Here is a 16,523-nt window from a genome sequence, read left to right on the forward strand (position 1 = left end):
AACAGTTTAACGTTTTACTAAATCAATTCACACAAATTTCAAATTGCAAATATAATTAAGGACAACAGAGTCTGTTTTGCCTTTTAAATCTTTCATTTTCAAATCCATCATTGAGACAAAAAAGTAAACAAAAATTAGGCCTGTTGCAGATTCATGATTTTTCTTCGGAGGGAAAAACGAGGACATCAGAGTGAAAAGAACGCCACTGGGTGTACAGTGAAGCACCACGGGACACGGGAAGGGGCGGGGCTGCCCTGCTCCCCCACCCCGAGTCCATCCGAATGAAACTAGATCGCCTAGGTTACACTACGTCAGCCACGGTCTGGAACACAGTGCTTAACAACAGTAATGCCGACTAGCGGTGCTAACGTAAAAACATTGGAGAAGGCCAAAAACAATTAAACTGGAAACCAAAACCTTATTTTCCCTAGATGAGCAAAACTGAAAATGACAGGGTTCCCGCCTCCCACTTGGAGTGAAGGGGAATTTTTTCCTTTCTTTCTCTTCAGTCGGAGGCAGCGGCCAGGGCGGCCTCGGCCTAGTTGGCGTCCAGCTTGGCCATTTCCTGCACATAGATGCCTATGCTCTCGCTGTCGAAAAGCACGAAGTACACCGTCTTGATGGACGAGGACATCGTGGACACGAAGTAACTGGAGATGGCCTTGAGGATCAGCTGCGCCGCCGTCTGTTTGGGAAAACCGTTCCTGTAGGAGAGAAAGCAAGCGCTCAGCACCCCCCACGTCCGCCCAGTGGCCATGGTGCCCTGTGACACACCCCCCCCCCAACGCATGCACAGGTGTGAGAAACCAGCACCCACACCACAGGGACAGGCAATGGGGCAGGAAGCTGTGGCCCTCAGGGGGAACACGTGGGCACCTCCAGAGCAAAGGCATCTGGGAGTTTTGTGAGTGGCAGGTGGACAGGCCTGTGTTCCATTGTGTGAGCACGGGGACCTGGGGAGCAGCATGGGCCCCTCGTGGGTATGAGCCCCAAGGGACGGCTGGAGGCTCTCCCAGAAGGTGCTGACCTCCACCCACACAGGCCAGGAATCCACCCCCCAACTCACACCAGTGCGGAGCACCCCTAAGGCCGGGGCATCAGAGACCTGGGCGTGTAATGGAAGAACTGGGTCAGGTGGGCTGGATTCAGGCCATCCTCCTAGTCTTCACGCCAAATATGTTCCAATTCACTTGATGCCATCAAAAGTGACTGCCACATGGCATTCTGGGGAGGCAGGGGCTCAGAGCTTAACCCTGAATGTGGAATTGGGACGGGGCAGACTGGCACTTGGGGCCTTGTATTTGGATGGGGCGGCTCCTGGTTTACAGTGTCCCCAGGGGACCTGGAGGAACACAGAAATAATGCAGCAGCTTGCCTGGCTTGCTAGAAATAACCTGGGTTTGGAGCCCGTGGCCCTGGCTTTGAATCCCCCTGATCCCCCTTTGCAGTGGAAGGTCCCCGGGTGACCGTCTCTGTTCCCTGGCAGGTGCTGTTGTGAGGCCGCCCAGACCCGCCGTGCTCCGTGTGCTCTCTCTGCTCTGCCTCAGGTGCCAACCCCCTGCCGAGCAGAGTTCTCAGCACAGGCAGAGTGCTCCTAGCCTCACTCAGCGTGCACCTGTGAGTCGGAACATCAGGGAGCCACACCCCTCACACCATGTCCGCCCCTCGCAGCCCCATTCTTCTCATTTACTTTTGACCAAACTTGGCCTTGCAGTCTTCCCATGGAGACCTACAGCTTCTGATGCTTCCAGAATGGAGCTCATTCTTAGAGGGGCAGATCTGTCAGCCGGAGCACGCTGCCAGCCTGTGGGCCATCAGTAGGTGCAACCCAGGACTGGGGTCCCTCCACATAGCCCAGCGCTTCAGGAACGTTCTGGTCAGGACAGTGTTCGTGGATGTGCATGGCTTCCTCCCGAGGCGGGCACGCTGGCTCCAGACGGACAGGTGAGCCGGTGCCTCAGCTGGGAAGGAGGTGCTCTGGCTGCCCTGGGCTCAGCGGCCGGGACTATTTTCACAGGCCTCACGGGGCCCGGGGCACAAGTTACCAGAGCAGGATACACTGGCCACTGCTCAGGGAGGTCAAGTTTGCACTTCGGGGAGGCACCTCCTGAGTAGCATTGCTCCTGCCCGCCATGGGCCCAGCTGCTCCATCCTGCCAAGGCCCGCACTGTACAGCAGTACGTGGATGTGACCTGGCTGAATGGGAGCTAGGAGGAGTGGCGTTGCGCTCTCTGTGGGTTCTGAGTGGGTTCCATGAGCAGCAAGCTCTTCACAGTGAGGGCACCCTCCTCAGTCTCAGCCCTGGACAGGGGATCTGGGCCGACAGCAAGCACTGTGGAACTGCCCGGAAGTTTCCAGCGCGGTCTGACAGTCATGGCTCAGCCCAGCCCTAACACCAAGGTGGCCAGTCTGCCCCCTGGCAGTGCATCGGCAGCAGCTGGCTACGTCTGGACCAGCTGAGGCTGGCGTGGTGTGGTGCAGATTCACGGTGTGGCCCTGGCTGCCTCCGCAGGGTCTCCCTGCAGCACTGACCGTGTGCCAGTGCCGCCTCTGACACAGGCACCTGTGGCTCGCCCTGAGGGAAGGTGTGTGGACTTGAGCCTGCACTGCCATCACACTGGCATCGACAGAACAGGAGGCTGGGCTCCACCCCGGGTACCTGAGGCACAGGTCTGAGACTCTCTGCTTACTTAATTTTATTTCAGAATAGTAGTAAATTCACAGAAGAGCTGTGAAGTAGGGGCCCACTCAGAATCCCCTTCCACATGTAGCCTGCATGGACTCCGGGACTGGCGAGGTGGGGCTGAGGGCTGTAGCCCTCCTGGTAACAGCAGCCTGTCCTGCAGGGTGACCCCAAGGCTGGAACTGCTTCCAGGAAAAACCTTGACAAACCCACTGCTGATGGAGGAAGCCAGAACAGCAAGCAGCCCTGCTGTGCACCTGCAGGCTGCCAGGAGGGGACAGAGAGGTAAGGTTTCCCTAGCCCTGCCAGGGAAGTCCCCCTGTCATGCAGATGGCGAGTTAGGAATGTGTGTAGCACTGTCCCCCGCCCACCAGGGGAGTACCGGGAGAGGCTTCCCCGAGATACTCTGCATACTTGGCCTGCACCCTGAAGACGGGCAGCTGCGGCCACACAGGGAGCCGGGAAGGCTGTTCCAGCTCTGCCTCAGATGCAGGACAGTCGGATGGCCCTGGGCTCTCCAGGCCAGAGCAGCAGAGTGGCGAAGCGCTCAGGATGCCCTGGAACCACAGGCCCTGAGTCCTGGCCCCACATCCGTGCTGTCTCTCGCTCCGAGTATGGAACAAGCTCCTGTGTGCGGAGTACGAGGCAGCGTGGGCACAGAGCCCTTCTCTCTCAAGTCCCAGGTCTTGCATGATCCTTGTAAAGGCTCACGTGGTAGAAAATGGCCTCACAGCCCGTGCCCTGGGACAGCTGCCAGGGGGTGACTGCGACTGTCACTGCAGCTACATGGAGTTGACGGTGTTGGCGCCAGGGCTGCAGGGGTGCCCCACCCCTAGGACGGTCCTTGCTAACAGGCGCCGAACCCCAGCCCCGCTGGAGGGCCATGCCTCGGGCCTGCTGCCCTCGTGGCAGTGGTGGTCACACTACCTGCCTGTCAGAGAGCACAGGAGCTGAAGAGGTCGGGGCTTCTGCGCGAGGCAGATCCAGGGGCACGCAGTGCGCTCAGCGTGCGTTTCCGTGCCTGTATTTAAGGCATGTTCCTTCAGTTCCTCAGGTGCCACATGCTTCTCCCCCTTCCCGGCACAGGGCTGTGACCTTGACCCCCCAGCTCCAGTCTCACTTAAGCAGACCAAACATGTCCGAGCTGCTCCCGCGTTCCCTCCTATTGTGTCTGGAGCGCTCTTTCCCAGGAGTGCTGGCTTCAGTTTCCTGGGCCAGTGCCAGGGGACTGCCAAGTGCCATCTCAGTCTGGTGCCCTCTGGGCTCTCCTACCATCTATCCAGGGGCCCATACGTGGGTGCCTGTCCTACTGTCCATCTGCACGTGCAGACACTAGGTTCACAGGGCCCAGGGCCCAGCTGCTCCAGCTCTGCTAAGCCCTCTCCTTGTGCAGCCTCACCAGTACCCCTACTCTCGGTGCCCTCACGGCCGATGATGGTCCAGCAAGTCCCTCAGGCTTAGCGCCTTGAGGAGCAGCTACGTGGATGCAGGCAGACTGGCTGGAGCTTGCTCTTGAAGTATGAGACACAGAGGCGGCTCAAGGTAGGCTCTGGCTTTCTTGCCGGGCATGTGTGTCACTGGAGTATGTGGACAACCCCTTGCTAGAACTGGGTCCAGCCCACACCGCACTGCTGGCTGCTCCTGGGCCCTCATGCCTTGCTGTGTTCTGCCTGGCTCCTAAGTGCCTGAGTGTTAAAAGCCATGGGAAACCAGTCACCAGGGAAGCAGGCTGGAGACTGAGCTGGGGCAGTGGTGCATGGGGGGTGACAAGGAGGCCCTGTCACCGTTTTCCTTCTGGGGCTCACAAGTTTGTGGCTAATGAGTAATTCTCAAGGCAGAGACCTCTGACGCCAGTGTCAGGAGGGCAGGGAGGGTCAAGAGGGCTGTACCTAGGCAGGTTGAGGCCAATTCTTGGGTGGGTAAGACACAGGAGTGGGGTCCCATGCGTCTAATGCAATAAGCTTTGAAGCCAAGGGCCTCTGATCCAATTCTGGCTTTACCAAGCGTGTGACCCTCAGGTGAGCTTCTCAAGTTTTCTAAGCTTGGGCTTCTTTGCTTCCGAATGGACTTAATAACACTGTTCACCTCGCAGAGTTGCTGTGAGATAATGCAGATAAAGCGTTTAGCACAGTGCCTGGGGCTCAGCGAATGCCCTTAATGGGCACTTGAAGAACACAAAATAGCTTTCCGTGAAGCTCATAAATCTCAGGAAAGTTTAATCAAAGCCCCAAACTAGCTGTTCCCTGTGCACTGCCCCTCTGGACTGGGGTCGCCGAGGCAGTGGGGGAGTCCATAAATACTGTGACCAGCGTGGTAGAGGACAGCACGTCCGGATGCCAGCGATGCACTCCAACGCCAGGCCCGTGGCCATCTCCACGTGGCCACGTGTGACCGAGCTGCCCGTGCGGGAGAAAGTGAGCCCTGGCTCTGTCACCAACGTGTGTGCATTCACGGTGCTGTAATTCCAGCGTGGCTTCTACGCCAGAGACACTGGATGCCACAAACAAGCTGTTTTATTTCCCCTCCTAAACCCACGGTGATTTACTGGCTGGCTCTGGTGTAATCCCGTCCCTACTCATGAAAGAGAGGGCAGCTGTTTCCAGGGCTCTGCGGGGCGAGGTCTGCCCGACAGATGTGGGCCCGGGGAGCCGTGCACATGTGCTGCCTTTGGCATTCCGCCCTCTTAAAAGCTTTCGATTATTTTTAAAAACATTTTACTCCATGAAAAATGTAAATAAGTTCGTAATAACAGATGCTCTTTTATGGGAATTACTTTTATGCTTCAATTAAAAATGTCCCCATAACCATATGAAAGAGCGTGAAATTACTGCTTCCAATAAAGGCCCTAGTGCCTCTCTTCGGAAGCACCTTTCATCAGCGCAGATCAAAGTGCATCCGAAACACTAATTAACTGAGCCCTGGGCGCAGCCCGGCAGGCCCTGCTGCCTGGCTTGCTGATAAGGAAGTCCGGAGTCAGGGAGGCTGCTTCACTCCCCAGAAGTCACACAGCAGTGCAGTGCCCCAGCGCGGACGTGCTAGGGCGAGCGAGGAGAGAGGATTACGGCCTCTCGCAGTGATCCAGGAGCGCCCTGACTCTGCTGTGGGCCTGGGCCTGCAGCACCGAGGTCCAGACTGCCTGTCTCTGCCAGGTACTCTCAGAGCCTCTAGACGCGCGCTCTGTTAGCTGTTGCTTTCAATATGCACTGAAATGGTGCTGACTTTTAAAAATGATGTTCCACATATGCACTTGGCAAGAGAGACTGGAACGAACAAGCATGTAGTAACTGAACATGTAGGTGCAGTACACACACACGTGCTGAGGAGCCGGCTTTGCAGGCACGGTGGCCGTGGGGTGCGGCCCAGGCCCCACATGGCTTTCCTTCGGGGAAGCCTGCTGCAGCCGCACAGAGCACACCCTTGAAGTGCAGCAGTGCCTGTGTGCATGTGAAATGACAGGAAGCACGCCCAGAGCTAGTTCTGTCACTTGAGATGGGGCCCTCAGTGATAGCAGTGTCTACGGAGGCAAATTCCGAGGCCCACTGAAGCCGGAAATGGCAGAATCAGCTCTTGGAAGGGAAGTGCAGACAGGGAATGCTGTAGTATCAGGTACGGTTCTGAGGACTGCTGCTCACAGGGACAGCAGGGCCAGGCCCCACACAGAACCCAGCCGGTGGCCCCTCCTAGGTACAACATGCTCATAGCTGGACGCTTTGCTCCCGCAGCCAACCCAGAGCCTGCAAGGGCCCTGCTGATGCTGGGAAATGAGACAATTTCAGATGCGGTGCTGCCTCTGTCCCCCGCCCACCGGGCCCTTGTCGCTACCTCCTGAGGGTGTCTGAATTTGCAGAGCACCCCAAGAGGTTGCATGGAGGTGCTTAGGATCACTCGGGTGGGGACTGTCCAGCCCTGCCAAGGTGGGACTTGAAATCCAAACCATCTCCAGCAGGCTAGTTTATAGGCTGACAATTCTGCATGGCCCATGAATGCTGGCACAAATACCCAAATGGCACAACAACATTGTGTTGTCTGGCACAACAACGGTTCCCACCACTGACACAGCGCGTTAGTGGCTGAGCCAGGACTCGCAGCAGGGCAGAAGGCTGTGCTGCTCCCACAGGCTGGCTGAGTCCCACCTGCGTCCTGCCTGTCTGCATTAGGACCCGTTGTGGATGGGAGGCGGGGCTGGGCCCAGCCCTGATTCACTCTTAGCATTCCCTTCTTCAGGCTTAGGGACAAAGCCCTAACTGGCGACAACTGACCCTGGGAACCAGTCACCCTGCCCGTGCTCGCCACCCACTGGAATCTCAGTAACCCCTCTGTGGTGACATCTGCTGTCACTCTCTCCAGCTGGCCCCGCAGTTGCTAGATGTGGGCCCCCCAGGGTGTGCTTCTGTCTCCCCAATGAAGACAGAGCCCCCCGACTGGGGCCTATAGACTAGGGGCAGGGAACGCCGCAGCCAGGACCGGAAATTCAGTGCATCTGGGGCAGGCTCATTTTTGTACAACCTGCAAACAATGTCACAAATCCGTACATGGTCCTTGGCAGAAAAAGCATCCCCCACCCCTGCTGGACACAGAAATACACCGTGACCTGCATGGCAGCACTGGTGTGCCCTTACCTGCCACTGCCAATGGACGGAAATGCGATGGATTTCAGCTTCTTATCATCGGCCAGCGCCAAGCAGTTTTTCACTGTCTTTTCCAGGAGTTCCTCACACTTGTCCGCACCCCAGACTGGGCTGTTACAGTGGATCACAAACTTGGCAGGCAAGCCGTGGCCTGCACTGACGGCAGCTGGAGGGGACGAGACCAAGAGTGAGTTCAGCTGCTCCGCACACGCAGGCCCGCTCTGCTGCCACAGTAAATCTCCTTGGCCCTGTGTCCAAGGAGGAACACAGTCACCTGCTGAGACTGCCAGCAGGCGCTCAAACCACCGGTGATGCTCAGCACTTCACCCTTTCCCTCGGGGACAGCCAGCACCCTGGGAAAACTGGCATCAGGGAGGCACCGGCACGAGGAATTTTCCTAACTTGAGCAAACATGTTGGAACGTTTGCAGCCTCAAAACACCTGCCTCTTTCTGTCTCCTCCTGCCTTTCCTCCAGTGGATTCATGTGCAGATAATGCAACTCTTGCCAATACCATGCAGGACAAAGCAACCTGTGCACGCCAGCAGTTCCGCAGCCAGACTGGCACCTCTGCTGCTGGACAGCCTCGCTCTAGGACAAACGCTGCTGACTATGGGCAGAGTTAGCTTGGTTTTCTCTAGGATGGATCCGGATCCCTGTCCCTCAGGTACACTGTGGCCAAGTCCTGCCTCGGATGACCGAGGCCACTCGACAGTGCAAGGCTGAAGTGCTGGCCTTCACAAACCCAACCCTGGGGTGTGTAACACGCTAACTCGTGTGCTGCTCAAGAATGAAAACCAACAGGTGAATGGTGGTCATCGTTGGGCAGTGGCATGGGAATATTCTTTATTCTCTTCTTAAAATTTCCAAAATTGACAACAACAAGGGCGCAGCATTGGGTGCAGCAGTCAACATGCCACCCAGGGTGCCTGCATTCCGTTTTGGAGTACCTGGATTTAAGTTGCTCTCCACCTGTAATCTCAGCTTCCTGCTAATGTACACCCTTGGAAGCAGTCTCAAATCCTTGGGCCCCTGCCACCCATGTGGGAGATCTGGATGGAGTTCCAGGCACCTGGCTTTAGTCTGATCTAGGCTCATCTTGACTGTTGTGGGCATCTGGGGAGTGAACCAACTGATGGAAGACCTCTTTTTCAAATAAATAAAACCAAAAATGTTGAACATAAATACTTTGACTGACATGTAGTCTAATGGGTTAGCATCAGCTCGGTTTACAGGGGAGTTTCCCAGGCACCCTCCCAGCAGGACTGACACTGGAGCACTGACGGGAAGTAGCCTGTGGGCCACATGCAGGCAGGGGCAATAACGCTGTGTGTGCCCTGCCTCGCACAATGTGACCATGTAGGCCTCTGTGGAACTTCCCTGAAGAACAAATGTAAGGAAGGGGCAGAGCTGAGCAAAAGGAATGCCACTCTCCTTCTGTGAGGCCTTGAGACTGGCCGAGGATGAAGCCAGCAGTGACTGGGCAAAGAGGGGCATGGTCAGGTGAGCCCTGAGAGCGGGTTTGTGGGGGGGTCACTGCGTAGTGACTGCCGAAGTTCACACTTAGTTAAGAGAGAAAGAGGATTTGACAGAATGGGCACTGGGGATCACACAGATGCAGAGAAAACCAGAACTCTATGGAAGGAAGGGGAAGGCCAGTGCTATCACACGCCCTGCTGGCCACCGGGATTGCAAAAGGCGGGCCTGCAGTCTGCCTGCAGGTCCTAGAGTCCCCCCAGTTCCCACTCAGCCTCTTCCCTCTGAGGAAGGGTGCAGCTGGCACAGGAGAACTATGCATTCACGAGCTTCCCACAACAAACACGGGCAGCAGACCAACGGGTACTGATCTGCATTTCCCACTCCCGCTACCTGAATTCTCAGCTCCTCAACTCTCCGAACGCATCTTCCGTATTCCTTAGTGTGAAACACACAGGAGCTATTTTAAATCATTTTTAAGAAATTGCAAAGGTCCTTTACCTGAACCTGAAGCTCCTCTGACATTATGTGTGGGGTGAAATCCCAACTGCAAAGCTAGCAGCCTCTCCACCTTCCTGGTGCCTGGGCACTGCCACGGATCTCTGCTTCTAAGCTCTCTCCTAACTCTGCACGTGCCACACCCACACACGCCTCACCTCCAGCTACTTCCAAGGGCCCATTCTTTTTCCGGAGCTCCAGAACAGCTTCCACAAACTCCTTGCCGCCTTTCTTCTCCAGCGTGTTTCCTAGACAAGGATAGGGCAGGTCAGGTGGCCATCCTTGCGTCTCCAACACACACACTCAGCATGTCAGGTGATTACATACTGCAGATGATCGGATCAGCTACATTTCCATAAGGCTGCAAAACAGGAGCTACACTCTGGCTGAGACGGACATGAACTCCAGGCAGTCATCCTGCTCTGGCACTGCTGCTCTGCTCAGCTGCCTGGGCCGCCCCCGCGTGGGGCCAGACATGCGCAGGAGACCTAAGATGCCTCTTCGGGGTGAACATGAGCATCCTGCATGCATTTCACTGGCGTGAGAAACCAGCTGGTGCTGGCTTACAAGGCTGAAGCCTGCCCTGGGCTTTCTGCTGTCTCCGGGGAGAAGCCCCAAATAAGGAGGTTTTAGAAGCAGCAGATCCTGCTCCCACCCAGGAGCCAGCTCTGCTGTTGGCAGCGGGCCCAGAGGAAAGTGTTCCTGCTGGCCATCTCTGCACCAGCACTGTTACCGTGTGTACCTCCTATTTTGCAGCCTTGGTGTCGTATGAATACAAAAAAAAAAAAAAAAAAAAGACAGTATTTTCTTCATTACACTAAGGATTCAGAATCATTTTAGATAAAGGAGGGCAACATCAGAAGCAGAGCTTAAAGATGAATGCTGAGTTCTGTAAGAGCTGGGAGAGGAGGAGCTGCCAAGGATCAAGCTTTTACACCAACAAATGGCGGTTGGCAACATCCTATTTTCTTGATTGGGGTGCTTGACAAGTAACCAAGTCCTGCTGTAGAAGCCAAGTTCCCACCGCGAGGACACACCTGTGGGAGCTCGAGGTTAGCCACCTCACGTGGGGCAGCCAGCAGCTACAGCAGTGACAACGGCATTCCTTAGAGTTTGGCCAAAATGGGATCTGATCCTTCCTTAAGCTCTGTTTCCTCCGTCTCATACATTTTAAAGTACTTTTCCTCACAAGAGGACAGAATACTCCCCTTAAGATTCACCATTTGTCTTGAAAATTCAAAGTGCACCCGGCCAAATCTGGTTTGGATCAAGTCAAGGTGTGTTGGGATGGCCCTTGTAATGACTAGTCTCATTATCTCAGAGAAACTTGCCCCTGTGCACACTGGCTGTGCAGGGGGAAAGAACCCCAGGAAGGGGTGAAAAGAGTGAGCCAACAGCCTGGACATAATCACAAATTAGAACCCAGGCCGCCGGCAGGGACCGACCTGTAGCTGCGCTGTGCGGCAGGAGTTAATGTGAGCACTCAGCTGGCGGAGAGACACAAACTCTGGGTCCCGCATCACTGCTCATTGGCTCAGGTGGCCCTCATTCCTTCATCCATCCTGAAAAGCCGCAGCAGCTGTGACTGGCAAGTGTCACAGTGTCACTTCCAGAGCCGCTCACCTTTCTAATTCAGTTAAGCATTAGAGATGGCAGCTGAATGGGCCGTGTGCTTGAGGGAGCAGGCTTGGGGCTCCACTGCACCAACCAGGAAATGGAGACACCTGGATGAAACCCTGATACAGGTTCCCCTAAAGTATCTATGCAGCTGAGAAAAAGGCATCTCCAGTCTAAATTCGGACTGACCCAGTCAGGGGGAGCCCATGTGCTTCTGCCCAGCTGCCCTGGCCTAGCCATCCCTCTGTGCCCGTTCTCAAGTTTGAGGGAAGGAACCGAATGCGCTCCAGGCTAGGCTACTTAAGATTCTCATCCCCCATTCTCTACTTTTTGGTTAGAAACTGGGAATTTTGGAAGGTAAAATAAAATCAGTAGTATATTAAGACCACCAACTCCTTTCTAGAATATGTGTAAGAAAATGGGCTGATGGATAATTAAAGGTGTTTGATCTTAGGAAGAGTGTTTACTTTAAAATTTTTACTTATAATTAAACATTGCTTTAATTAGAAGTGAAATTTACAAGTTAAAATACACTCAATGCATTTCCCAAACTTAAAAATTAAACCCTAGGGTGCAGGCAACCAACCCAATCAGGACTGACTCCTACACACACACATGTATGCACATGTTCATGTAGACATACGTGTACTTTTTAACAAGAAACAGGCCCATTTTCAACCGTATTGTCAACACTCTTAATGTAATACTCTTGCTTTTGAGGCTTAACTTCAGGGTTAATCATAAAGCAATTGGCTTATTTGCCCCCAAGCATAAACATGTGTTACTCCCATGAGAACAAGATCATTATTTCATGCTTAGAAAGCAGGCATAGGTATCAGTGTTCGAAACAGCCTAAGCGGAAATTTAGGCTTGGACAAATGTCAGGCTAAGCCTGTGGTCTATTTCACTGTTAGAAAGAACTTTCGATGGTAAAAGTTAATCACTGGGGCTACGCATTCCTGCACTCGGATTCCTTCTTCCAGCAGTCTTGGGACTCAGGAACTCACATGGAATAATGAGAAAGGGAGGCACTGCATCCTTGCTTCCTCTTTTCCCTTCTCACGCACCAACGTGGGAGCTGGAACCAATTGAGGCCAAGTATGCAATCTGGCTTATCATTGTTTGGGGACTGTAAGGAAAGGCCGGGGTCAGTACTGGTCTGGACTGGTTCACTGAGCAGAGGATCAATGAAGTGGGCTCTGGAAGACTGGGTTCGGGTCCTGGCAGGATCTCTGCGCTGCAGAGGCTCTTTTCCAGCTGTGGCAGTGAGTGACCCTGGGCGAGGTCCTGAATACTGCAGATGCACATGGATGGGTGGTGCCAGGGGACACCCTTCAGTGCCATCACTATCCCAGGGCGGGTCCCGCTGGGTGGCGCAGCAGGCTGTCTGTTACTCCCCAGCTGGCAGCAGCCCCACCTCGAGGCCGCCAGCTCTCCTTCCTGGTGGGGCTGTCCCTGTGGCACTGGAGCTTTCTGTGCACTCCAGCAGACCGGCATCTCCTCTCCTGCCTGGAGGCTTCACAACCTCCTCTTTACCCGACGTCCCAGGTGGGAAGACGAGCCCAGGCCTTCGTCTCTCCCTCCCAGCTAACTGGAGGACAAGCTCTGAGCTGTCCACCTGTTTTTCTCCAAGCAAGTACCTCCCCCTGCCCTTCAAGTTTTCATTTGCTAAGAAAGGAAGCATCTTCCTCCTCAGCTGCCTGCTTACGAGCTCTTAAACTCCTCCAAAACCTTGTGAAAGAAGGGGGTGTAACCATTCCCGGCCTGGTTTCATTTCAGTCCGGCAAACGTGGCAAATGCTGACTTTCCACCCAGTCTATCTTTCCATCCATGTACTAAATACAGAATGTCCAGGACAGTAACTGGCCCAAGTCACGGTGGCTGGGAGACTGCACAGTGACACGAGCACTGGACACCTGTGCATCTTGCATCCAGGCCCCTCATGAAGATTTTCGTCCCTCTGTCCTTCAAGATGCCTTCATCTGGTGTTCAGGAGAAATGCAACGGCTCTCTTTGGAAGCTGCTAGCTAAATCCACAGTGGCAATGCTGCTCTCACACTGTAAAAACCATACAAGAGCGAGAAAGCACAGCCAGGCACAAAACAAGGAGCTCTGCTTCATCTGCTATAATTCTCACTGTTCCATAGATGAGGAGAGTGACTAGTCAGGTGACTCGCCCAGGCGAGGCTGCGATTCCAGTTCCTTCTCCCTAGCGTCGCTCACTTGCCAAAACATTGGCTGCCTACTCGTTACAGGAGCCCCTGTGCATATTCTCAAAGCAGGGTGCGGCCAGCCAGGCTGCGAATCTACAGCCACAGGACTTGGCCTTGCCAGCACTCTCTGCCTCACCTACCAGCACCAGTGGTCACCCCACAGCCTCCTGTGAACCGCAGAGGGGAGGGAGGCACTCCCTGAGCCCCAGATGGCAGAAGGAGGTGACTGTCGTGTTCCTGGGGGCACGGGAGGGGACCAGTGACTTCTGATGCAGGGAAAGGCATGAGCATCTGTGTGTCTGTCCCTGAGAGTGCAGGGGTGCCACTCATTCCACCTCACGTCGTCTTCCCTGCAGTGTAAATACCTGTGAACCCAGTCTCCCAGCTGCCGCGCCTCATGTAGCAAGAGAAAGAATGACACTGCCCGAACCAGTTTTCAAACCAGAAGTGCCTCCGGCGAGCTGCACTGCACATCCTAGCTGGCAGCCGGCTGTGCTTCTTGGGTTCACAGCCCAGGGGCAGGAGGCCTCGGGAGGCCAGGACAGCTGGAAGTGTGAAATGAATGCAGCCCTGCATAGCTGTCAAAGGATCAAGCTGTCTGCGGCGGCCGACTGACCATGCACACACACACTCGGCAGCACCCGGCTGGGCATTACCTACTTCACCACCGATGTAGAAGTCAGTGTTTGTCGGGTGAACGACAGCATCACTGTCGATCGAGGCAATGTCAGCCTGTACAACTTGCAACTATAACAGGTAAACAAATGTATATCAACTGTGTTGGACCGAGACCCACGCACAGGCACATTTACTACGCCCCAATGGCAGGGCTGGCCTACCTGGTCGATCCCAACATAGGAGCCCAAGGGGCAATCAGTCCACGCAGTGTGCGCACATGTGGATGGGGGTGAGGACAGGAGGAGGAGGAATATCAAATGTGACATGTTTAAATTAAACATTTGAATGACAAGTCCAAATAAAGAGAAACACACATATGAGATCATTTCCAAAGGTTAAAAGAAATAACAAAACAACGAATGCCCCATTTAACTTCGCAAAGGCCTATAAAAACTGGCACCCCACTGAGAAGGCTACTAAAACATGGCATCTGTTTAAAAAAAAAAAGTGGACCTTCAGGCCAACCAAAACAACAAGTTTCTCCATTTAGTCTGCAGCAGTCACTTTGCAGGCTAGGGCTTCTGCTCTTGTGGCGTTCACCATTTTGCCTACCTTCAAGAGCCCTCTCTTGAAAAGCCAAACAGTACCGATGTGTGTAGGATTGCCTTGATTTTTCCCCGCGGGAGGTGGAAATGTTTTTACAGGCCTGTCTCTTATTCTGGCAGATCTTATTTTTACGCATTTTCACATAAAAAGTACTTTGGCCAGGACCCCTGCTTTTCTAGCTCAGAAGGACCCCCGATTTAAAGAAAGCATCTGCATAAGTAAGTGGGGACCTAGCTTAGTCAGGGCTTTGAGTGCCAGCCCTGTGTCTGCAGGCCACTCCTGTGCCCAGTGTGTGTGAGCCAGGCCTGGGTGCTAGAATGACTGTCTCTCCCAGTTAGGAACAGCTGAAGGCCAACAAGAGACAGGGAGCTAAGGGTCAGAAACATGGCTGCCTCTGTGGGCACCTGCCGAGCCTGCTGCCCCTGGCCAGCTCCACACCCGAAAGGACAGGAGCGCTTGCTGTGCAAAGGAAGTGACCTTTCCTTACAGGTAGAGATGAGGAGGTGCCTCTCCACCCTTCCCAGCGGGGAGACACCCTGACTCTAGGCAGAATTCACCTGCACCCCAGGAACTCGCTCAGAGACAGGGTGACCCCTCTGTGTAGTATCCTCCGTGAGCAAGTCCCTCACCAAGAGGCACTCAGTCATCTCCATTTTCAGTCACAGAAAACGCAGAAGCAACACCAGGTGGTAAACTTGGGGAAACCAATTTGTGGATTAAAGAGTCTAATGGGATATAGAGGCAGCCTGTCTTTGTTTTAAAGTTTAGTCACTTCTAATTAATGCTTAAATGGAGAAACCATCATTTTGTAGTTACCTGAAATTTATTTTGTTATAACAAAAAAAAAAAAAAAAAACGAAAACACATGTTTTAAAATCCCCCCCAAGTAACCAGCAGTCAGTCTGATCATTATGGAAGAGAATTTAGACAGGAATGTATCTGCAATTGAGGGGAAAGCAGCCAATCACATAAAACGAAACACATCCAACCATTTGCATTTGGAATGGCCTGGAGTAAGCAGACGCTCAGTGTCTACACTCAAACGTCAGTCTCGGACTTGGAGTTCTGCCTTGACTGTTCTTAAGTGCGGGAAGAGGAAAAGCCTAAATTCTGGGTTCCATAACTTTTCACCTGACAGCTGGTGGTGCCGATCCCCATCCCCAATTACCTAGGTCATCTTTAAGGTCAATGTCAGCATTGGTAGGATTGATTATGGCCTCCACCTCAAAGCCGGCTAAATTACTGATTTCACTGTGAATAAGGTTCAGCTGAAAAGAAAAGCATGAGGTGGGAAATAACAGGAGAGCCGGCAAGTTGCAGAGAACCGGGCCCTGGCACACAGGTGAAGGGCAGTGAACACTCACGGTGCTCTCGGCACAAAGGCAAACAGTGACTGGCTGGAATGGATCCACTTGGAACACAAGGCTCCAGTGCCGGGAGGCTGGAAGGCAGCAAGCTAGGAGGGGCACTCAGAGCCTGCGGGGTGGTGCTGGGTACAGGAAAGGACAGCCACGCTGGGTGGTGGCACTGGCTTTCGAGAGACCTGTGATGTGCAGGCCCCAGGACTGCGGCGGTCACACCTGGAATCACGGCCAGGGTGGTGGCGTATGTGCCAGCCCTCGTCCTTGAAAGCTAGGGTGGTACCTGGTACACAGCCTGGTGCAGGAATCCCTAGCAGCTCTGCACCGTTTCTGTCACGGTGACTGCCAGCCAGCTGGCTCCCCCAGTCTGCTCAGGGTGGCAAGGAATGAAGTTGGCCTGTTGCTTAGTGACATCTACTTTTATGTGCCTCTGAGTTGTGCAGTGCTGAAGCTCTGGTGAAATCCAGGAAGAAAAACAGCACTTCTCTAGTACGACAAGGTCTTTAAACCGTTTTCACCTTGTTGGTCAGGTGACTTTAAGGCCCAGGGGGTGGCCTACTGAGCAGTTCCCTTGAGTGTGTTTTACATCAGCCTAACCACTAGCTCTTTCTGAAGAGCACTGAAGGTCCTTGCTCTCCACGGTTACTGCTGCCATGGCAACCCTCAGCAGCAGCGTTTTGGATGGTGCTGTCACAGGGGCAGGAGCCTTGACCAGCCTAGGATGATCCCAGCTCCTCTCCCCTCTGCACGTTTTTGTTTTTGAGGAAGAAGTGCCCGCAGTAGAGGCTGCTCATGCATACACGTCCCTGCTCTCCTATTCTTCA

At 54.1% G+C, this 16,523-nt stretch overlaps 1 protein-coding gene and 1 long non-coding RNA gene across 15 annotated transcripts in view; one reads left to right on the forward strand and one right to left on the reverse strand.

Annotated features, from left to right (window-relative positions):
• The window catches only part of MACROH2A1 (macroH2A.1 histone), a 63,644-nt gene continuing 47,121 nt past the window's right edge, over positions 1-16,523 (reverse strand). For 4 of the 14 annotated variants that reach the window (XM_070076118.2, XM_070076117.2, XM_051843406.3 and 1 more), the window contains exons 6-9: positions 13,771-13,861; positions 9,443-9,532; positions 7,303-7,477; positions 1-704 (exon numbers count right to left, since the gene is read on the reverse strand). In XM_070076118.2, coding sequence (XP_069932219.1) covers positions 539-704; positions 7,303-7,477; positions 9,443-9,532; positions 13,771-13,861 — 522 coding nt within the window. In that variant the 3' untranslated portion in view covers positions 1-538. Of the gene's footprint in view, positions 705-7,302; positions 7,478-9,442; positions 9,533-13,770; positions 13,862-13,953; positions 15,607-16,523 lie in introns of all 14 variants that reach the window. The other 10 variants (XM_070076116.2, XM_051843403.3, XM_051843404.3 and 7 more) reach the window with 4 other exon arrangements.
• LOC138850151 (uncharacterized) lies at positions 1,484-4,225 on the forward strand. Its single transcript, XR_016236136.1, has 4 exons — positions 1,484-1,617; positions 1,715-1,944; positions 2,847-2,968; positions 4,077-4,225. It is a non-coding gene; the product is annotated as an uncharacterized LOC138850151 (long non-coding RNA).

Source organism: Oryctolagus cuniculus, chromosome 6 (genome assembly GCF_051225735.1).
Source record: "Oryctolagus cuniculus isolate XC-2025 breed Fujian yellow rabbit chromosome 6, ASM5122573v1, whole genome shotgun sequence".
Taxonomy (NCBI): domain Eukaryota; kingdom Metazoa; phylum Chordata; class Mammalia; order Lagomorpha; family Leporidae; genus Oryctolagus; species Oryctolagus cuniculus.